Below are 24304 nucleotides of genomic sequence, written 5' to 3'. Positions count from 1 at the left end.
TGATTTTCTACTAGTAAGTGATCTCTGCAACACTCCTCTTCTCACCAATGATAAATCAGATACTCTCTATCAGCTGTAGAGATGAAGGTGATAGCAAGAGTGCCTACTCTTAAAAAAAGCATATTTCTCATGTTTTTATTTTTTAACTTTATGGAAAAATTCAAAAGTATCTATTATTGCCATTTTTCCAGACTCAGACATGGTCCCTTCTGGTGATGACAGAGCAGTACTATGATCACTACTATCTAGGTTTGCTAGTTAGAGAAGATGCTCATGTCCCGTTCCCCAAGACTCGTGGGCTCGGTTTTACCTGCATGGAATCCAAAGGGTAAATCAGTGCCCTCTTTTAAAGGGAAAGCCTGAACTCTTTTCTTAACCTCCTCTCTAAGAAAACATGTTTTGAGCAAAACAAGGAACCGAAGAACTGACTGGGCTGTCTTGTTTATTTAAAGGGAAAACAACTGAAGCTCTGAATCATGTGATATTTAACTTGAAAAAAAACAAAAAACTTTTTAACATGCTACTGTATATTCCATAAACAAAGAAAGCAAAGTGACCAAGTAGAAGTGGGTATGACAAGATAGTACCTCAGCTCGGGCCGAGTAGGGATTCAAGTAATTTATTTTTTTGCAGCCCAGTGGCAGAGAGTCTCTTACTCAGGTTGCTAAAGGGAGAATGCCACAACAGAACTGACATCACTCCCTTCTCCAAAGCAACAAGGCATCTGGAAAGCTTAACTTCTTGGTGAAGTTTTATGGTTGGTGGCAGGACTTAGTTCATCCATGTGAAAAGACAGCTGAGTCTGGGATGAAAATTCTTCAGAGAAAAATCCCTTAACAGTCATACTGAAGAAATTTCAGCCAACACATAATCAAATTCCCTTTTGGGAGAAGTCCATCCCAAAAATTTGTAGTGGGAAGAGAGGTAGGTACAGTTACCCAGCCCACATTCACTGCTTTCTTCCTTGTCTGGATCAGATGTAGTTTGAAGAGAAGCTCTCCCACATTCATCTTCTATGTCGGGAAAGATGAACAGAGGCAGAAGCGGGGTCCTGTCCTTCACAGATTCATTTTGGTCTGGCAGACTGTGAGCCAGAAGCATCCTGCTCCCACTGTGTGCACTCTGGGCTCAGACAGAGCCGCTCTTCCAGGAGTCAGTGCCCGTGCTCATATCCGTCTTTCAGTTAATTCTCCTGGTTTAGTAACTGTAAAAGATTAAAACCAAATCTGGAATAGGCTACCAATGAATACCAGGAAAAATAATTCGTACTAAGGAAAAGGTTTATGAGTGGGAGTGGGGAATGCACTGCCAGGGTGAGTCATGGATACCTAGCTCCAAAGCAAGAGGCACGTGTGGACTGATGGATCTCTTTCACATCCTGACGCTGGGACAGCATTTTGGCCACTTCATGATGCTGGCATTTCCACTATGGCAATAAAAGATCCTGAGACCATAAGCCAAACTATTGTTTGTGTAGTCACGTACTCACCAGTCAGTGATGGAGGCATCCATAACTTACAGATGTATCAGAAATAGTGGAACCAAAAATCTTATGTCAGCGTTAGTCCAAAGTACAGGCAGAACACTCAAGTAGAAGAGAAATGGGAAGCTATTCCCAATGAGTTCTATATGGGAGCTAGAAACCGCTCATAAGGAATCCAGGGATTCCCAGGGCTTAAAAGGATGTCTTTCCTATGATGGAGACAAGCCTGAGACTCCACGAGGGTGGCAGCTAAAACAGACTTTCTACTCTACACTCGAGGCTTCCTGTTGAAAGGTGGTTCTGTACAATAACTGAAGAACTTGGGTTCTATTTCATTATGAGAATGAGAATGCGAGTAACACAGTGAAATTCAGAATAAAAACTTGGCTTATTAAATTATAACCAGATAAATTCTTGGGCTGAAGACAGATTTACTTGGTGATCTCAATTTGGAAGAAGGTAATTTATATAGTAGAATTTAATAAGATGGAATATAAAGAAATTTAAACAAAATTTAAAGAAAAAGTTAAAAATTTAAAGAAAGCACAAATTTCATTTGATGCTGTGTGGTGGGGATGTAAGAATGGTGTCTTTTTAATCTAGGTCAAGATCCAGATGTTTGCGCTCAAATTTAGCAATGGCACTTGATGAGAAATCTTAAAGAATTTGTAATTTGTTTTCCTCTTTTTGGGGACAAATTCTGATACATTCAAGGCTAGCCAACAATCATTTACACTGCTTCCTGTTCAAGAATGTGAGCTCCTTACATCGAAAACCGGGGATGTACTGTATGGTGACTAACATAATATAATAAAAAATCATTATAAAAAAAAAAAAAAAAGAATGTGAGCTCAATGTGCCTACAGAACCCCACTTGGGATGCCTTTAAGTCAGCAGAGGTCCAAAAGCCCTGGGGTCCCAGTTGGGCCAGCACAATGAGTCCTCTGTCTGATTTGCAGGAGACTGGGTAACACTGAGGGAAAAATAAAAATTGTCCAATCTGAACCATCTGAATAAGATGTAGTTTTGATATATTTCCCATGATAATTTCTTTTTTTTAAAGAGGATACTTTTTTTAAAGTATGAGTCATTCATTTCTTTCTTTTTAAGTAATCTCCATGCCCAACATGGGGCTCAAACTCACCACCCCGAGATCAAGAGTCCCATACTCTACTGACCTAAGCCAGCAAGGTGCCCCTCCCATGATAATTTCTGGTACTTGCTTTGGTTATTCTCTGATATTCTTGATGAGCTTATTTTTAGAGCATATTTACAGGAGTCCAAGTACAAGTGCATCAGTAAATTCTTACAGGTCTGATCTATAATGTGTGATTATCTCCAAAACCAGAATTTGAAATGGACATGTGTTGGTTTACGGACTGCAAATAGCTGGGGTGCCTGGGTGGCACAGTCCATTAAGCGTCTGACTCTTGGTTTCAACTCAGGTCATGATCTCAGGGTGAGATCAAGCCCATCATTGGGCTCCTCGCTCAGATCTGCTTAAAGACTGTCTCTCACTTTGCCCCTCCACCCTGCTGACTCTCTCCCTCTCAAATAAATAAAATCTTTTTAAAAAATTTTTTTAAAAAGGGAGGTTGCAGGGCGCCTGGGTGGCACAGCGGTTAGGCGTCTGCCTTCGGCTCAAGACGTGATCCCGGTGTTATGGGATCGAGCCCCACATCAGGCTCCTCTGCTATGAGCCTGCTTCTTCCTCTCCCACTCCCCCTGCTTGTGTTCCCTCTCTCGCTGGCTGTCTCTATCTCTGTCAAATACATACATACATAAAGGGGGGGTTGCAAATAGCCTCCTTCTATCTGTGAATCCCTAAGGAATCAACATTCCTGTCAGAGGAGGAAGGTCAGTTAGTCAACATTCCTCAGTCAGCGGAGGAAGGTTAGTTAGTACCAGGAGCTTGGATGAGGAAGAGGACTAAACCTGGAGCCTTGCGGGGCTTGTAGTTCTAAAAATGAAGGTATCAGAGGCTGTGGTAAGCCTGCCGTAATAAGGCAAAGGGAGGAGCAGTGGGAATGCCTGGGATAAGAGGTAAATAACAGAGGTAAGAGTGAAGGAAACACAGAAGTGAGGCTCAGACAGAAGGTGTGTTTGTAAATATGCGATGACCCGTGAGGGAAAAGTGATCGTCTAGCATCGTCAGCTCCACTAAGGGCAGCACTTTCTCTTTTGTGTTGTTAATATTTTTCTATGAAGCGTCTGGGGCTTCCATCATGAAATTGGGTGCTTAGGGCCTGTACTCCCTTAGTGGCCTCCTGGGGTGAAGGCTGAGTTTTCTTCTGTTTTTTATAGGTGGTCTGTGGTATTGTGTCTGTCTGAGGCTGTGAGTGAGCATCACCCAGACAAGGACACTCTGAAGCCAATTCCAGACCCACGTGCCTAGGTCCAAGGGGAACAAATGTGCTATTACTGGACTTTTTGCACACACAAACTGACCATGTCACACCCGGCTTAATGTGGTGCCCCACTGTCCCCAGGATAAAATCATGTCCTTGAAGTGAAGGCCCTTCAAGAGAGAAACCAGCTTATCTTTCCTGCTCTCACGTTCCATTCCACATTCCATCTTACTCAACCCTTTGTGGTTCCATAGTTGAGTCCTGCTCCCTCAGCTTCCTTCTGCCCTTGTACACACTGCTGCCTGTTATTTTCTTCCAATCCCTCCCACTTATCCATCAATATAACTGCTATCCATCCCTAGGTCTCAACTTAAACTCTAAAACTTATTCCCTGCCTCCCCCCAAGACTACCACTTACCTACACTGTCTAAAAATTGCCCATTTTTTGATCTGTTGCCCTTCCCATTCTCTCTGTACAGCACAACTCCAGGGGCACCACTGTGCACAGTTACAAAAGGCAGAGGTCCGAAGTCTGGCTGTAAGCTCTTTAAGGCAGAGACTGTACTGGGTTTTCTGTTGTTTAGTCCCCAACAGAGGGCCTTGCACACATTAGGTATGTAGTACTGCTGACTAAGTTTCTATACACCTGGCATTTGTTTGAGAAAACCTGAAATGCTTCGATAAAAAAAGGTATTTAGCAAAGCAAAACCTTGGAGAAAAGCTCCAAGGTTACAAATATAAAAAAGGAAAAGGTTGAGTGTTGTGGGTTGGTCTGTCAGGATAATAATTTCCACTAGATAAAAAAGGAGATGATTTTTCTGAGCTGCTTCAGACCAATCCAATAGTTGATGAGAGAAAATATTTCTTTTATAGAAGAATCACAATTCGTAAAAGCAGAAAGAAAAAGGGAGTTAGGATAATCACCATTTGCAAGCCTTAATAAAAAAAAAACTGATCTAGGCCATGATCAGTAATGTTTGCCAAAATTTTTACGTAACCCATTGGTAAATCATTAAGCTCATGTCTGCTGTGAGCTGTAACAGAAAGCATGAGCACCACCTATAGAATATTCTTGCCAAGGGGGAAAACTAAACATGAATCTAAGCTCCTAACTACCAGTTTTTAGGAAATCTGTAGATAGAGAAATATATTAAAAAACAAAAGGACTCAATCAGCCAAAACCAGACGTGGGGAATTCTTATTAAATAGGCAGTCATTCTGAAAAAACAGGGGTAGGGAGTAGGGGGATGGGGAAAACTATTAGAGATAAAGAGAATTATTAACCAAATGCAGTGAATGGGTCTTGTTTGAATCCTGATTTCAACCAACCAACCACTAAAAGACATTTTGAGAAAAAATAAAAGGAACACAGACTAAGTATTCGAGGATATCAATAAACAATTGTTAATTTTGCTGGGTATGATGAAGATATTACAGCTATGAAAAAATACTTATCTATTAGAGGTACATGCTGAAATGTCTACAAATAAAAAGGCATGTCTGTGATTTGCTTCTAAATACTCCAGCACAAACAGAACAGCAATAACAAGAAGTAGGCAGGGAAAGGAAAATAATAGCAGAAACTTAACTGTTGAAGTTGGGGGGAGAGCTACATGAGTTCATTACACTATACTTTCTCTCGCTACACTCTTTGAAAACTTTAATAATAAAAATTTTTAAATACATAAAGAAGAGAGGAAATAATAAAGGAAGTCTTCGTAGGTGAGTTACGTTCCAAAGCAGTAGCCAGGAGAAGGTGACTTAGCAAAGAACCAACGAAACCAACAGCAAAAAAACTTTCAATATAAGCAAGGCTCAGACGATGGGTCACAATGATGAATACAAGGGAAGGTTCTGGCGGAATCATTAACATGCATGTCCAGAGCCCTGTGATCCTGGGCATCCCCAGGAATCTTACAGAATAATCCAGAATATTTAATATAGGATGCAGTCATCTGAATACTGGAAGAGCTGATTTTGTGGTATCAGGTTATAATGAAAAGGTCAGGGGAAAAGACGGGAGAGCACTGTAAGAGATACTGTAATACAAAGGCATCCAGGGTACATGGATTTTGCCAAAAGTTTATGCATATGAAATGAGCTCATGATGAAGTGATCTACCCCCCCCTCAGGACAAAATACCCTAAGATTCTAGAAGCCTGACTGGTTTTCATTCTGTTTTCTGGGTTAGAGCCAAGACCATAGAGTTGGGAATGCTTAGAATCAACCTAAAACCTTTCCCTGATTTAGATGATGGTTCTCATTCCACAAGCAAATGAACACATTCCTAAAGGCTTGGTTCAGCCTGGTATCTCATAGACCTATGACCCTAATAAAATGAACAATGATTATTTTCAATGATTTTGTCACTATCTTTTTTGCTCAAGGACCACTCTGTCCAGGATTTTGTTTTCTTTATAAAATAAAAGCAGCATCCTCACGTTATAGCCAGAGAACAGTAGGGGCAGATATCACTCAGTAAGGTATGTCTATAAAGGAAATTAAAGCTGAGAGACCCAGACGTGAGTGACCAATCTCCCAATCCAGGAGACCCTAACAATCAAGCTCAAGTTAAGCGGACTCTTGCTTAACTTAAAGGAGGATATTCTAGCCAAAGTTTCCAGGAAAGGGGAATTGGAGTCATTTTCAGGTCATCTAAAATAGATTCCCAACCGCTGTCCACAACAGTCTCCACAGAAACAAAGAAAGGGCAAGAGATAGATTTACCTCCTGTGGATTTACGGCAGTTAAGACAGAAACCTCGTATGATTGCCTCCCTGACTGCATGGTCACCAAGTGATGTGTCACATCAGGCACTGAAGACAGGGGACGTGGGGATCCTTCAGCAAGCACCTCTGAAACAGCAGAAAATGTTTCAATGAAAAGTGAATCCACAGATACACCTACCTACATTATCAAGCCTCTCACTAAGAACACTAAAAACTGCTCCCTGAAAAACCCATATTCCAGTATTTCTTCCAAACTAATTCCTGTCTGATAATAATAATAATCATTACCAGTGAAATCTGGAAAGTATTACAAAAGGGGAATGGGAAGAAAAGGTAAAAAATCTTGATACATATATATCAAGAGTTGGCCATTTTTCAATATACCAATTTAGAGAGTATAGCTTTAGCACTGTTAGCTGGAGGGGCCATGCATGAAACAGGGCAAAAGCTGTGGCGGCAGGCAGATCAGGGGACCACAGCCAACCCTTAAAGCAGCCACCAATGATATAAACAGCATACTATGCAGAAGTTAAGAACTTAAATCTGGCTTCAAAGTTCCTATTCAGTGTCCCTTCCTCCCTTGAGACTTTCTTCCTTAAGAATGGCAAAGTAGTTCCATGCAATTTCTGTGTCTCATGCTTCAACTATCCTCTGGTATCCTATTACGAAACCGAGGAGGCATGTTGTGGAAAGCACACACTGGGCCTTGTGGGCTCCACACAGAAGTTTACACAAACATGGTCACTTATACACAAAACTTACTGAGTGGGATACGAGTAACTAAAACACAGGATCTCGGACTTCATCGGTGGATCACTGTAAAAATCTTCTGGAAATAGTTTATACATAAACTGCTTAGGCCTCTAATAAATCGAAAGTTTCTTCTATGGGGCTTTCAATATATACTGCCCTTCCAGACAGTACTGTGTAATTTAGCATTTACTTATATACGATCTTCTATTCACTCAATGTTATTTCCCATACGTAAGTTTTGACTTCTCAACTAGATTTTAAGGTCCCTGTTTTCTACCTTTATCCTTCCCATGGTGCCAGGCACACAGTAGGCACTGAATAAATGCATGCTGACCTCACCTGTTAAGTTTTTCAGAGAAGAGGGCCTGGCCTGTGTAACTTGGGTGAAATTTCTATACCAGAGAGGAGCAACTGTTTCCTAGAGAGCCCTTTCTTTTCTCCAGAAGGTATGGCTTTGAAGGTATGGAGAAATTGCTTTATATCTCCTCTGTAAAACCTGGTTATGTTCTGTTTAAATGTTTTAAAAGTTAAGTTCTTCCATAACTGCAATAGGAAAGATAGAAATAGTTGGGCTAGGATGCTAGGATGATGGATAATTTTCTTCTTAAATTTTTTTCTCTTTATTCTTTTGTTACATTATCTGTCCAACAAAAAAATATTTTTTTTTTAACAGATTCACTTATCCATCCCAGAGACAAAGAACACAAATGCACTACACAATCATACCACAGCTACTGACAAGAAGTGAAATTAATTAAAACCTCCATTTTGGAGACAACCCCATTCCTTAGTCCCTAGTTGCAGCCCATTTTCCCCAAATAAAGGAGAGTTGAAAGTCTTACCATCATCAACTCCTAGGATAGAATTGGTATTTGGTAGGTTCAAGGACTCTCCACCAAGGCTGGGCTGGGAATTCATAGGCACCAGGTTTTTACTGGTTACTGAAGCCTCTTCAAGCAAACTACTGCCCATTAGTGGCTCGGCTGCACAGAGAACAGGATGTGAGAGACACGTGACAGGCAAGGCTGTGCCTGGTCCCCATTTTCTTTCACAGGAAGCTGGCCTTTCCTTTCAGAACTAGAAGTTAACCTGTATCTTGGATGCTATCTACTTTGGGGGAGCAAGAATAAACCTAGGAGAGGAAAGGGTGGAGCCTCATAGATAAATATCCTTGCCTGTGATCAGCATTTGGAGAACTGATATATGAAATGGGATGAATGCATCCTTGGAAAGGAGTATTTGGAATGAAATAACTAATTAAAGTAAGACATTGAAAAAAATAACCAAAATAAGTTATCAAATTTAAGTTAGGGTAAAAAGGGAGTCATGACTGATCTGTAAAAAATGTTTAAACCCTCATCTTATAGAAGTCTTTATCACAATAATACTCAAATGCTGGTTTATGGATCAGCACTAGTTACCATCAAACTCACTAGAGAAACAAGAACTACAGATTCTGAGATATTATTCCCAAATAATTTCAGTTATCAGTTTGTACTGTTTTATTTGGGGGTGAGGGGTAGACAGGCAATACAAATATATACATTTTAAAAGCTTACAGATTTTACTATAGAGCTGTATTTGGAAACCACTGGTCCATCAAAGGAAACTAGGTTTCTCTCCCCAGCACAGAATCTGAAAATTTCCAAATAACCAGAGAGGCCAGTTATTTGGCTTTTTGAATCCAGAAGACATAGCCCTCCACTCCACCCTCTCTCCTCACCAGTTTGCTCCTGCTCTTGACTCCCAGCGGCTCCCAGCTGCAAGTGGTGCTTTCTCATGTGCACATTCCTACTCCCACTCTGAGAGAAGGTCTTCCCACAGACTTGACACTGATGAGGCTTCTCTCCTGAAACAGAGAGCAGGTTAAGACAGGGTAGCCAAAAAAACAGGGTACATTTCTGACAGCAAGAGAATGGACAGAGAAGTTCAGAGAATGTTAAACTAAACATAAGAGGATTTTCCTTCTCCCATTCTCCACCTAGCCTTGGAGGTCCCCAGACTCAAAACCTTCATACACCAGGGAAGGCAGGAAGAGTTCACCAGGAGGGCTGAGCACACCCATTGCTCCCAACTCCTATCCTTTCCAGGCCTACTGTACTGCTGCCTTCACAACCTCTTTGGTAGCAGATCATGGAAGCCACACAGAATATTTCCTTCCCTTTCCAGATAGAGTATTCCACGGACCTCCAGAACATGTACCATCCTCAAGGATTCCAACCCTGGGTTCAAAATACTCCCTTATCTCAGTTCCTGCCACCACTCACAGTCGGCAGCATTTAAACCGGTCGTTCTTCTACACAGTGATCTGAACTACCCTCTGTGTCCTCAAGTCCAAAGCTCTCAGTCTCCTGTTCGGACAACCACCCTTATAGCTGCGGTCAGAAACACATGCCTACAGGAGATTAGTAGGTGGCCAAAGTAAGTGAAATGGCCAGAAAATTTCCAGAAACGGAAAATCTATGGAGACAGAAAGCTGACCGGTGGTTGCCTAGATCTGGGGGTGGGAGCAGGAACTGACAACCAGGGGGCACAAAGGATCTTTCTGGTGTTGACAGAAGTGTTCTAAACCTGGATTGTGGTGATGACTGTACAATTTATATATTTTCTATCACTGATTTGTATGCTTCCAATGGATGAATTTTAAGGTATATGCATCATACATCAAAAAAGCTGTTAAAAGAGAACTACAATGGATGGATACACAGTGACTACACAGAAACCCATAAATCTACTGGAAGAAACAAGAGCACCAATTTCTTATTTTGAAAACTCGTAACTAAAAGAAATGAAAAGAAAAGGATCACACATTTTTCCTGCCTTTCCTGTGCAAATTACCAAATAGCCCTACTGGATAGAGAAGAGACCTATTATACACAGAAGAATTCCAGCTGATGTGACAGAATGATAGAATTAGAAAACCACCATTTTACAATCCTAATGAAATAACCAATTCAGGCATCACTCAGAGATGAAACCATACAGCAAAAGGTGCTAGGGAACTTTACAATGTGAAGATCAGGGTGTTACCACCTGAACCCACTGATAAATTCTGACAACCAAGCACTGTGTGGCTCCTGATACGATGATACAAAATGAAACACATACAACCATTTATATAACACATCCTTGCCAAGTCTTTGAACCTTTGAAGCTTTTAGGGCTTACTTCCACCTACAGGAAATCTAGGGAAACAAGTTAAATAACATAAAAGGAAGCAAACCAACAAATCCAGAATGTGGGACATTCTATAAAACCGAACTAACTCTTCAGTGGAATAAGTCTACGGCATGGGGAAAAAAAAAAAAAAGTGAGTATAGACCGACTTAGATTAAAGAACATTTTCTAAGTGTAATAATTAAACTAAGTATAATAATTAAACCTTACTGGATCCTGATTTAAACAAACTCACTATAAAAGACATTTTGAGACAACTGCAAAAAAACTAAACATGAACTGAGTATGAGATAAAACTAAAGAACTGTTAATTCTGAAAGGTATAACAGTATTGTTATTACGTAAGAAAACACCCTACAAGCCAAACAAAACATACCTGGAGGTCCACACGTAACCTAAGGTTATCAGTTTGCCACCTTCTGCTTAGAACTTGTCATCAGGTAAGAATGCAACTCTGAAATTCATATCCCTGATTGCTTACACCTCTCCAACTCCCTCGATCCCACCGAATTGCTTTGCTGTCCTCATCATAAATAACTTCCAGTTCCTTCTCTCCACTCCTCCTGTTTTGGCTTCCCTACGCTACCCATGGTTAACCATTTGAACAATTACTTGATTCCGTTCTAGAATCCCTCTCCACTCTTGAGTTCACTTCTGCCTTGGAAATCTCTACTTTGAATAACCTCCATGGTACATATCTGACGTAACTTATAAAGCACCCAACACAGTGCCAAATGAATTTGCTGATCTCCTCAGAAAAGCTCTGGATTAGGAAGCAATTCAATCAATGGCTCAGCTGAGTATAAAGCAATTATCAAGAGCCCTGATTTCTGATTCTGTCATGAGGAGCAAACTTTATGTCAAACAGTTTGTTTCTTTCTAGATTTCTTTCACCATTCCCCCACCCACCACCCTTTTATCTTTTTGGTTCTCCACCTTCCCTGAAATCTATGACTGCACGGGTTCTAGTACCTGAGTGAACCACCAAGTGTTTTCGCAGGCTAGAATACTCAGCAAAGGAACGGCCACATCCTTGGGCTTCACAAAGGAAAGGCTTCTCTCCTAGAGACAGAAAATGACATGAAGAGTCAGTCTTCTGATGAACTATTACTCTCTCTTTTTTTTTAAAGATTTTATTTATTTATTTGACAGAGACAGCAAGAGAGGGAACACAAGCAAGGGGAGTGTGAGAGGGAGAAGCAGGCTCCCCACAGCACAGGGAGCCCGATGTGGGGCTCGATCCCAGGACCCTGGGATCATGACCTGAGCCAAAGGCAGACGTTTAACGGCTGAGCCACCCAGGGCCCCTATCTATTACTCTCTTTCCCCATTAGCCTTAGCCAGTTTCTAATGACTTGCTCAGATTTCTTGAATTCGGGCTATGTAGTTTCGGTGGGGTTATCTATCCAGCAAGTGTCACCTCTCAGTGGTCTCCTAGCCGACAGCCCACCAGATAGCCCTGCCCTCTTTTTTAGAGTGGCTACCTCTGAGCATCACACTTCCTTCTCCTTCCTGGCTCAAGGGCTGACCCCCAGCTACACTGACCTATCTTCTTCAGTGATCCCAACCCTTTTGAGGGTATCAAGATTAACACTGCATATGCTGTCAGGATTTTTACCTTAGATCAATCCTTTTTATGATTCAGTTTCTAAATCCACTATAAAGTACACATTTTTAAAGGTTATAAAATAGGTTTTACGTAGTTCCACTGTCTAAAGCAAACACTGAAAACAGATATTCAGTCAGAGGTACAAAGAAAAATCTGTAACAATATGCTGAAAGTAGTTACATCCTGATAGTGCTATTATGGATGATTTCCTTTCTTCTTTGTGCTTCTCCATAATTTTTATTGTCTACCATATTACATTGTTATTTTAAAAATCAAAGATGCATTGTAAAAACTAAATAAGGCCTGTAGACTAACTGACAGTACTATTAACTTTCTGGTTTTGATACTGTACTGTGGCTACAGAGGATGTCACTTTTTGGGGAAGCTGGGTAAGGCACACAATACAACTCTGTACTATTTTCATAACTCTCATGAGACTGTAAGTATTTCAAAATAAAAAGCGAAAAAAAATCAGAGATGCAGCTCGTATCTGAGGGTCACAGACTGGTGTGAGAGAGAAATGTATTCATAAATAGCCTTAATATAAATTCCTGTACAAAAAAATGCTTTAAGTATTTAGAAAAGGGAGGAATTCTGGGGTGCCTGGTTGCCTCAGTCCATTGGGCGTCCGACTTTTGATTTTGGCTCAAGTCGTGATTTCAGGGTGGTGAGATCAGGGTGGTGATATCTCATACTCAGTTCATGTTTAGTTTTTTTGCAGTTGTCTCAAAAATGTCTTTTACAGTGGGTTTGTTTATTTTTTTTTTTAAGATTTTATTTATTTATTTATTTGACAGAGATAGAGACAGCCAGCGAGAGAGGGAACACAAGCAGGGGGAGTGGGAGAGGAAGAAGCAGGCCCATAGCATAGGAGCCTGATATGGGGCTCGATCCCATAACGCCGGGATCACGCCCTGAGCCGAAGGCAGACGCTTAACCGCTGTGCCACCCAGGCGCCCCTACAGTGGGTTTGTTCAAATCACTGTTTATGATGAGATCACTCCCCACTCCATGCTGCTCAGCAGGGAGTCTGCCTCTCTCCCTCTGCCCCTCCCCAATGCTCAAGTGTGTTCCCTCTCTCTGAAATAAATAAATCTTAAAAAAATAAAATTAACATAATATAATCTCAAAAGATTATTTTGAGAACTGAGACACTACAAGTTAAATATGTTCAGCATAGTGTCTGGCACACAGTCAGCCCTCATGGTAAGTCACCAAAATCAGTAGCTTTAATTACTGGTGTCACTACTAATAAAGATGAGGTCACGGAGCGCCTGGGTGGCACAGCGGTTAAGCCTCTGCCTTCGGCTCAGGGCGTGATCCCGGCGTTATGGGATCGAGCCCCACATCAGGCTCCTTCGCTATGAGCCTGCTTCTTCCTCTCCCACTCCCCCTGCTTGTGTTCCCTCTCTCGCTGGCTGTCTCCATCTCTGTCGAATAAATAAATAAAATCTTTAAAAAAAAAAATAAAGATGAGGTCACTTTTGACATTTCAGATAAACTGAGACGTCAGCATTTAAAAACAAAATCCTTGAAAGAGCTTTAGAGTCTGATCAGAATTCAAATCCCAACTCTGCCATTTCCTAGCTGTGTAATATCGGGCAAATTGTTTAACTCTCTAATCCCCTATTTCTTTGTCAATAAATACAGTATCTAATTCATAAAGTATCCTTGAGGATTAAATGAGACAATGTATATGTACTTGACACATACTAAATTGCCTCAATAAATGCTAACTTTTAATATTATATAATTCTGGCAACTGGGATCTGTGAGGCATCCAGGAGAAATGATTACACTGTGCCCTGAGACTGCAGCGAGAGACACGCCGAGTGAAATGGGAGAAACGACAAGTTCTGGAAATGATGAGCAATTAGGAGATTAACAAGGGAAAGCTAGCAGGAACTAGAATGAAGAGAGAAAATAAGGTCATACTCCACAGTAAAAGAAAGCATTTTAAGATGTTCAGTTTTTATCCAATCTACAAAGAGAATGAGCAACACGAGGATGAAGAGGTTAATGAATTCAACCACAGAGCATGGTAAACTCTACTTCTTCCCTTTTCTAGTCTGCAAGATGTTTTTTTTTGTTCTTTTATTCAAAGTGCTTCTTGGAGCAAGTATAGTTTAGTCTCTCAAGAAAAAGCCGAGAACAGAGCTATTGTGCCCTAAAACATATCCAACAGTAATGTCCACCTAGCAGGAATCACAGGGACATACCTGGAACAAATGTGGCTTCAGCTTGGGTTTCACTTTTTAATGCCCTTTAATTTTACCTACTGTCATTTTAGCAATGCGAGAAGAAAAAAGAGACAAAGAAAGTGGCAAAGAAGTGGGGAAGAACAGTTACACATCCTAAGAGACTGGTCTCGGTTCAGTGATTAAGCTCTGACAAGAAACTTAGCACATTTTAGGCCAAGCGGCTTGGAAAATCACCCTTGAAACTCTTAGAATGAGACTCAGGGTATCTTTCTTTGCACTTTTGATATTAACATGCTATTTGACCCAGATCAAGTCACTTTCCCATTCTGCTTCTCAAGCAAACTCCTCAAAGTCAGGCATTCATCTTAGCTTTTGCACTTCCCCCCTTACCTTATCCCACTTAGTGGCTGGAAGAGGCTCTGTATGGTTTCTGTGATTCAATAAATATTACCGATCAAAATTACAACCATGTAACATTTGAAGATATTTGGAAATACTGATTTTGTCCATATCTCATCATATCATTGTTATCAGAGAAGGTCTTATATCCCTTCCTACACTTTAGGTTCCTAGAGGCAGAAATCAACACTGTCCATTCCTCACACACAGGTGAAAGGTCAATAAATGTTACCGAATTAACTGAAAAGTGCCATGAAGCATGTGAAAAAAAGAAATTCCATTTTCAGAGTTCTAGCAACAAACCTAAACCTTCATTTCTATTCCCACCTCAGAGCCTTTCCTAAGGACAGGCAATCAAACCCTGAGCCAAGGGGTAGATTAACTACAGGAACGCTGGGGTTGCACGCACCTGTGTGGATGCGCAAGTGGTTCTTCAGATTTCCAGCTGTAGTGAACTGCTTGCCACAGCTAGACTCGGGGCACATAAAGGGCTTCTCCCCATTATGGGTCCTCATGTGCACCTTCAGCCTCTGCAGCACATAGAAGCTTTTCCCACAACCTTCTGCAGGACAGATGAAAGAGCGGTCATTTCTGGAAAAAAAAAAAAAATCACATAAGCAACAATACCTGAAAATGCTCTTTGCTAGAAAGGACAAATCAAAGCTCGTATTGCCTCTCAAAGCAGACAGTAAATCCCAAACCTGGATATACCAGAATCATCTAAAGTTTATTAAAACCACAGATGCCCCAGGCCTTACTCCCCACCCCCCTTTTTAAAAGTAATCTCTATGCCCAGTTCAACTTGGGGCTTGAACTCATGACCCCAAGATCAAGAGCTGCATGTTCTACCAACTGAGCCAGCCAGGTGCCCCACACCTTACTTCTTGAATACTGATTTCACAGGTTTATGAGTGACACCCATGCTTATGTATTTTTTTTAAGTTTTCCAAGAAATTATATTTTATAATGAGATTCCAGAACTCTTGTTCTAAGATGCTTAGGTGCCAAATGTCTTATTAAATATTTGTGAAGAATGAGGTAAATGAGACAATGCAAACCTTTCTATTAAAAAACAAAAGATATCTTAATCGCAAGTGAACTGGAGCCCCTGCTTTCCTTTAATTTGTCAGCTGGGGGACAAGCTCTTCCAGAAGCATCAACATTCTTGAGCTCCAAGTATGGAACCTCAGCTATGCTCACCGATGCGTTTTGAGATGGTACTTGAAGTGAGCTGGCCACACAAATGTCCGGTCACAGCCTTCAACTGTACATTTGAGCTTCTTTTCCACTTGAGGAAGGGGCCCAGAATCTTTGGGCTGCCCATCACCAGAACTGAGGTGGACATTTTCTCCTGTAACAGAGTCACATATTTGTAATCCAGGGAAGGAAGCTGCTGAGGTACTTTGGTTCAATCAATAAAGCTCCTGTACTTTACTCCTACTGATCAATAAGCAGATATCTATCTTCAGCCTCCCTAGCTCTCTTTATATCCATCAACCACAGAAGTGAGCACACAATTTGTTCCCACCCCCTTACTCCAGAGAATTATCAAAAGCCATCATGCTTTGTTTCACAAGACCAGGCCTCTTTGGCAAATGTAAGAAATGTCCACAATGGTTTCACATAAAAAAGGAGAGTTAAACCCAGTCTGCATTACACAAATTGGCAGGGAAGCATATACGTCAACACCTGGAGTGGGATGCTAAAGACGGCTTCCTGTTCTAGGTATTACCGAATTTATATTTATTTTAGGAAGGGCAGCCATTCTGGCTTAGTTCTCAGTTTATGGTTGTGATTTCTTTTGTAGATGATCATTCTTAGATTTCTATCTTCTGAGGTCAATTGGCTATTTCTATCATTTTAGAGTATAAGAATATCCTTCTAATTTCCTGTGCCACTTCTCTTTAAGAATGCAAAAACTCAGCTGATTTTATAATTTCTAACCACATTTTAAAAAGCTAGAAATAACATCAACTGAGGTTTTTTGTTCAGAAGAACAAAAGGAAGGAAGAAGAGGAGCGTGCAATGCAGTGCCTCCCTTAAATTTAAGTGAAATCAATTAATTAAAGCTTTATATAAATCCCAGATTTACACGTAGTATTCCTTTCCTTTCTTTGTCTTCAAGATATAGTCGGATATCAACAGAGAAAAATATTTACGACTACTTAATTATGCTACAAGCAAACGGAGTTTATCTTTCTACTACATATACCTCAGAAGTAAGATTTATATTTCCAAATTTCCCTCTCAAAAGCCAAGAATAGGGACAATAAATGTGGTGCCCATCACATTTCCTGGAACCTGACAGTTGAGCTAATCATAAAACTAATTGCTCCAAGGTCAGAGTAGAATCTAAGATGCCTTTTGTTAGTTAGTATTAATTTTTTTCTTTTTTAATATTGTCCCACATAGTTTTTATTCAATTGAAAAAGAGCTGCACATAGGTAAATTTTAAACAGTACAAAACTGTATATACCATAAAGGAAACTCCCCACCAACTCCAGAACTCCAGCTAATTAATGTCTAATGAAAGATCAGTAGAAATCCCACGCTAATACAGAAATTTAAACCGCTGACATTTGGGGCTTTGTGCATTCAATGTTGTAGATAAAACGAGAACACTGACAAAATCATGAAATTTAAAAACTGCTCAGAAAATAGTGAATTGCCCTGTATTTGAGTCCTTATGAAATTAATCCCTTAAAAATACAAAGAACTGTTTGCAGAAGATGAATTAGCTTAAAATGACATCAACCAATGATAGTTTTGGATATTTAGAGATCATCTGATGAACTGGTTCCCCCCACCAAAAAAGAGAAAGACAAAGAAATTCAACACCTTATATAACACACGTTGGATAACACTGTAAACATTTTAAAGACCCCACAGTTATGTGAGGTCTTTGCATTTGGGATAAAATTTCCAGTGAGAGTATCATAGATAGCATGGGTCAGTAAACTTATCCAGTAAAGGGCCAGACACTAAGTATTTTTGGCTTGGAGGACCTTACGGTCTCTGTCACAACTACTCAACTTTGCCACTATAGCAGCCAGACGATTTGTAATGAATGAGGATGCCCGTGTTCCAACAAAACTTTATTTACAAAACAGGGGGTCATTTGGCCCTTTGCTAACCCCTTATATAAAGCATCATATACAAAATTTAAATTTATGTGTATTTCAATCAACTTAGAAGTGAAGATGTGCTGTGAGAAACTACTACAGGACTCACAAAATGGCTTTAGTAACGACAAAGATATTTATGTTAAAGATGCATTTAAATACCAAATAAAATCATTTCATTATGTTAGTGGGTAAAAAGCAATATTAAGTTAATATATTTCATGATTTAAAATGTGTGTGTAATCAAAGTAATAAAATTTTCAAAAAACAACTTACAGTGTTTAATTTTATCTATAGGCCTAATGGTTTAGATATCTGTAAGTTAGCCCCCTAAAAAGGTTTTATGGAATCAGCTCATTGACAAAATAGAAGACTATCATATATTTGGGCTCACTTTATATTCAAGTACACAAGGTAGTTGTTAGGTAGTAAGGTAACATTATTTTGAGAGTAATAAAAACATCCACACAATGCTTTGCTGATTATAAAGCATTTCCCAGATAGAATCTTATTTAAATCTCCAAAACAACCCAATCAGGTAAGCTACCTGATCTCTGTGTTCTGATCATGAGAAAACTGCAGCTAAGAAGGTTAAATCCCCCAGGCAGAGGATGAGTTAATGACGGCACCAGGTCTGGATCCCAGGTCTCCAGATGCCAAACCCAAAGTTCCCTCCCTGCACAGCTTCTTCCTAGCACATACAGCAGTACCTTCTTATTGCAATGAGATGCTGATGGTTTCAGGATCCAGAAATTAGCAAAAGCATCCCAGGAAGAATCTGAACTGTACAGCCTCCCCAAAATGGTAAAATTGGCCATTCTAAGCAGCACTACGATAGTCAAAGCAGAACTAATTATCTTGAAATTAACAGAAGTCTGGAGTTCTCTTTGCAGTGACATGGATGGAGCTAGAAACTATCACACTAAGTGAAATAAGTCAGTCAGAGAAGGACAAATACCATATGATCTCACTCACGGGTGGAATTTAAGAAACAAAAGAGGAAAGGGAAAAAAAAAGAGGCAAACCAAGAAAAAGACTCTTACCACTAGAAAACAACTGATGGTTGCCAGAGGGGAGGTGGGTGGGGGGGATGGGTGAAATAGGTGATGGGGATTAAGGAGTGCACTTGTGATGAGCACCTGGTGTTGAATCACTATACTGTACACCCGAAACTAATGCTAAGCTGTATGTCAACTAACTGGAATTTAAATAAAAACTTAAAAAAAAGAAGTTTGGAGTTCTCTATGTAGAAAAGATTTAAGTTAATGTTTCTAAAACTGGAATATCCTGAAATACTCTCAGGGATCCTTGAGAAAGTCTTTAATTTTTTATTTTCACTTGCATAGTAATCACAAAAGAATCATAAGCATATTCTAGATCAGCCACATGAGCTCCAAACAGCCATGTACCAACATAAGATTTCAGTGCTTAAGCTTGGTTTGTGATAATGATAGTGTGTACCTTACCTTCATAATTTGTTGTAGTACCTTAACTGTCACAGATTAAAGAGAAAATATACAAGCAGCTCTAAAACAAAAAGTATTAGAGCATGTTACATGAGCCAAGGTTGTGCACTGGTTTAGGGGTGGTTTGAATAGAGTCATGGTCCTCAAGCTTTAACATGTACTGGAACCACTGAGAGGGCTTACTAAAAGATCGCATGTTTCTGATTCAGTAGGATGAGGCCTGAGAATTTGTATTTCTACGTTCCCAGGTGATGCTGATGATTCAAGGACTACATTTGAAAACTACTGGATAAAGAAAAATGGCACAGAGTTAGTACAGGCACGCTGAACTCCAAAGAAACAGCCCTATAGACTGGTTGGATATTTAAGGTCATATGATGAATGGGTTCCAAAAAAAAAAAAAAAAAAAAAGGCAGTGGTAGCTGCTACTAAAATTGCTAAACTGCTATGAGTAGCAATTCAGTTTCAGCAAAACACCATCATCTGCCAAAATAAAATATTAACTTTATTTTCACTGGTTTTGTAGTTTTATTTCTATTAATTAGCAATACTGTTTTGACTTTATAACGGTATAAAAGCTCAAAGTATAGGGATCAGTACAATAAAAACAATTCAAGATAACATCTTGATCTGTGAAAATGTTTTCCCTTTAAAGGGGCTCTGTACATTATTTAAAGCTGACAATTGAGAATGCTAGTGTTGTTGATTTTGCACACGTATCTGGCATAGCTGAGTTATTTTACAGAAAATAAGACAAACAACATACACATTTCTAGCTGTCTGCTCTCACCAACAAAATAACTTAGATTGCAGTCATTTCAAAATACAGTCATTGCATTACCAAAATCTCCACACGGAATACTGGAAATGAAAACGTCACAGGGTTCTCACCATTGCTGCTGGTTTTTGCATTCTTTGCCAGTTGTGCACGAGTAGCAGCAATCAAACTATCATGAGCCAACTCCTGAACCCGGAGGAACCATGGAATGCTACTGTCCGTGCTCTCACTGGAGAGGAAATCATTCCCTGAATCCTCTGCCTCATCTTGTACAAATACTAAGTGCTCAGCTGAAGAGCCCAGACCTGGAAGAAACAAGAGGATATGTAAAAGTTACCCATCAAGTTACCCTTTTATCAGCCCTGGCCCAGATACTTCGTGGCCTGAATCAGCTAGTCCAGATTTTCACCTCTCACCTCAAGCTTCTGTTCTCCTACTACATTAGGTTATCACCTTTCCACTCCCAGGTTTATCTTTCTTACGTCCTCTGGATTCAGAGGCAAAGCTGTCCCCCCAGGGCAAGCAAGCTAGTATCCTGATTCCCACCCTTCCATCATCTTCTCTCTGCCATCTACAAGCCATTCCTCTCTACTGGCCACCTTACAACCTCCCCTTAGAGCCTTTAAATCTGTCTCACCCATCTTTATTTTTAAAAAGAGAAAATCCCTAGTACTACTCTAGCTATTCACTGTTTCACAGTCAAGTTTCCTGCAAGTGTACCTTCTAACTTTTTTTATCTACTTTCTCACCTGTCATCCGCTCCCCACCATGGTTAGAACCCTGGCCTCCACCTCTACTCCCTCAGTAACAATCGCTCTTGCTCGGGTCACCAGACATGCACTTCCCTCCTCATCTCACGAGCCCATCGTGTGGTATTTGGCATAATTTACTACCTTTTCTTCTTTAAGACATTTTCCCTCTCTTGGCTTCTCCCATACCACTCTTCTTCTGTTTACTTTATCCTCTCTAGCAGCTCCTCCCTACTCTTCTGTTACCCTCTTAAATGTGTTTTTTCCAGGGTCCCAGATTTGCTTTCTTTTGTTTATGCTCCTGAATCAAAGAATCCATATTCACTGTTTCAGACATTTCCTGAATGCTGATAAGCACCAAAACATTTCTAGAACTCTGGATTCCTGTTTCTAATTCTCTAAAGGACACTTCCTCGTGAATATCCCTCTGAAATCCCAACATCAACAACCACAAACTGGAACAAATCATGGTCCCCCCAACCCTGTTCTTGGGCTCACTATCTTGCTGAATGGCACAACCTAATTTCCCAAACGAGAAACTTCTGAGTCATCCTAAAGTCTGCCTTCTCCCTCTACACATTCAACTTATCACCAGACTATACCAATTCTCTAAAATAATAATAAGGCTTCTTTCCATTTTAAGTATGATTGAGTAAAATATGCACCACCACCCCCCCAGTTTTTTTCTTAAGCATGAGCAGAGTTCAGAAAAGGATAAAAGAATACCTGCTCTTGTTAGGTTAAGAAGAATAAAAGATGTATTATCACTTGGCTGTAGATCTTGCAACAAGCTAGGAGACTCTGGAGTGGATAAAAACTCCGGGGACTTCTGTACAGTCTGAGCCCTTGTCTCCTCTCCGTCTGGGCCCACATTCACCTGAAGGCTTCTCAACACAGCCGAGGAAGGGACCTCCTTGGAGGAGTTTGTATGACTTGGAGTATCATCTAGCAAAGGGAAAACACCACGGCTTTATGTAGCACCTATCACCACAGAGCTCGCCATTCTGATAGACAGCACCGAATACCCTTATAACATCCCTTACAGGAGGAGCAGCATTTTTATTCTACAAATACAAAATTTCCCTCAGAAGAGAACAGAGAGATAACTTTCAGTTTTAAAGGGAGTCAGCCAAAATGTGAGGGACAGACTCGTTTGACACTTGGCAGTACAAACCAACCAACCATCCACCACATTTGGACATTACAGACCTTCCTTTGTCCTGTTCAGGCCAGAAATCAGTACTTTTCCCTCGAAAAATATAGTTTATGCAATAAATACTAACTCAAGAATAGGATCTAAATTTTAAATTATTTTTCTCAGGAAGAGATCCCTCCCTTTAATTTTTATAGCATGTATGTGACAGGTCTTTTGAGTCTTAGGGGGGAAAAGCCACAGCCTGAGAAATCACTGAAATTTTATAGAATCATAAATATGTTTCATTATACTTCTGGGTTTACACTGAAATGTAAAGAAATAATTCAGAACACTTGCTCTCTAGAACTTTATTCTAAGGGAAGGAATGAATTTCCAAAGGTTTTGGTTCCAATAAAATGAGGAATTGCACTACAGTGCTAAAGCACCCAATGTTTTCAGGGGTTTCAAGTCATCTTTGTAAAAGGCAGATCATTTTTTTTAAGGAAGATAACAGATAAGATTACATGAATGAAAGCGGAAGCCTAGGGATAGTACTGCCATTTCAAAGTCTAATGAAATAGTACAATATGAATGTCCTTAATGTCACAGAACTGGTTAAACAGTTAAGTTTATGTGATTAAAATGATTAACTGGTTTAGGGGCGGCGCAGTCATTAAGCATCTGCCTTCGTCTCAGGGCGTGATCCCGGCGTTATGGGATCGAGCCCCACATCAGGCTCCTCCGCTATGAGCCTGCTTCTTCCTCTCCCACTCCCTCTGCTTGTGTACCCTCTCTCGCTGGCTGTCTCTATTTCTGTCAAATAAATAAATAAAATCTTTAAAAAAATAAAATAAAATAAAATAAAATAAAATAAAATAAAATAAAATAAAATAAAATAAAATGATTAACTGGTTTAAATCACAAATCTTTAGTTATGTATATTTTATCATACACAAAAAATTTTTTAATGAAGTTCATAGCAGTTTGTCATAGTAAAACACTGGAAAATAACTAAATATTCATCAACAGTATCATGGATAAAGAAGCTGTGGTTACAAACATAGAACACTATACAGCAATGAAACCAAAAAAACCACAGCTACACACGCAAGGATGAATCTCACAACTATAGAGTAACAGAAGAAAGGTACAACAACATACATTCATATGATTCCAAGGTCTAAAAACACGTAAGATTAAACTGCATTGCCTAGATCTCAGTGGTTAAACTTGGGAAACAAATATCGGTCAAATAGTTGAGGGCAGTGGTGACCTATGAAGAACAGAAGTTGTCTTTATCAGGGAGGAACCCCTGGGGGCTTGGGAGCTGGCAAGGTTCTACTTCTTGATTGGGTGGTGGGTATCTCCTTTATAATAATTCTTCAAGATGTATAAGTACAGGTTTTATACTTTTCTGTATCTATCACAAATCCCAACTAAAAAGAAAACATACCAGCCGTGCATGATACACACATATTTAAGAGGGAGAGGAATAAAGTTAGGGAGGTACGTGCAGATACATTTGTGTTTGTAATATTATGTTTCATGAGCTGGGAGGTGAGTACATAGGTTTTCATTTATTATTATTGATAATTGGCTATCTAAAATATTTTTAATCAGGGTACCTGGCTGGCTCAGTCAGAAGAACATGAGACTCTTGATCTCGGGGTTGTAAGTCTGAGCCCCACACTGGGTGTAGAGATTACTTAAGTGAATAAATAAATAAAAACTTTAAAAAAATAAAATATTTTTAATCAAAATTAAACCTAAAGTTAATGCAGAAAAGAAGATTAATGATTTTGTTGTTCTTTTCACATCAATACTGTTAAAATATTATTCAACAAATAAAATCAGGAGAGGAAAATTTAAGCCCAATGAAGATCAAAATTTATTAGCACATGGAAAAATACACATATTGAAAATCCGCAAGGATCTGGGAAAACTCCAACATACCAGTAGAAAAACAGGAGTTGAACGACAGAAGATGTGCAAAAGCTAGGAACTAGACAAGGAAACCTTAAGTCAACATTGGTTGAATGTATCTGCCCTTCTTAAACCTTAAAACACTGAAAAAGATTTTAAAGTCACTTCAAAAAAATCTAAGAAAAAAGGACACCACTAGAAGACAGTAACCAGAAAGTTTTATAATAAGCTATCACCAATCACCAATAGGTGGTGACCCTCCCCTGATTTAACATCAATATTCCAAATTTTAAATATTCCAATTTCCAGAAAACAAAGAACCCACTGCACCCATAAATAATGTTCTCCTTGCTAACAGTCACGGAATAGGACCTCCTTCTCCCCATCCAAAGTTAATCTCACAAATCATGATCAGCATTCTAGTTACTCCTA

At 39.8% G+C, this 24304-nt stretch overlaps 1 protein-coding gene across 5 annotated transcripts in view; it reads right to left on the bottom strand.

Moving 5' to 3' along the window:
• Positions 1-425: 425 nt before the first annotated feature.
• Positions 426-24304, bottom strand: part of ZNF410 (zinc finger protein 410) — a 38321-nt gene continuing 14442 nt past the window's right edge. For 4 of the 5 annotated variants that reach the window (XM_087856130.1, XM_045807836.2, XM_045807837.2 and 1 more), the window contains 9 exons: positions 21541-21759; positions 20179-20370; positions 15900-16050; positions 15109-15290; positions 11463-11552; positions 9037-9162; positions 8156-8296; positions 6559-6686; positions 426-1204 (listed from right to left, as the gene is read on the bottom strand). In XM_087856130.1, the coding sequence (XP_087712256.1) occupies positions 1184-1204; positions 6559-6686; positions 8156-8296; positions 9037-9162; positions 11463-11552; positions 15109-15290; positions 15900-16050; positions 20179-20370; positions 21541-21759 (1250 nt within the window). In that variant the 3' untranslated portion in view covers positions 426-1183. Of the gene's footprint in view, positions 1205-6555; positions 6687-7652; positions 7857-8155; positions 8297-9036; positions 9163-11462; positions 11553-15108; positions 15291-15899; positions 16051-20178; positions 20371-21540; positions 21760-24304 lie in introns of those variants that run through there. The other variant, XR_006781472.2, reaches the window with a different exon arrangement.

The sequence above is a fragment of the Ursus americanus genome, chromosome 26 (genome assembly GCF_024610735.1).
Source record: "Ursus americanus isolate L20-20 chromosome 26, mUrsAme1.1.p, whole genome shotgun sequence".
Lineage (NCBI taxonomy): Eukaryota > Metazoa > Chordata > Mammalia > Carnivora > Ursidae > Ursus > Ursus americanus.
This window is presented reverse-complemented; position numbering and strand designations above follow the sequence as displayed.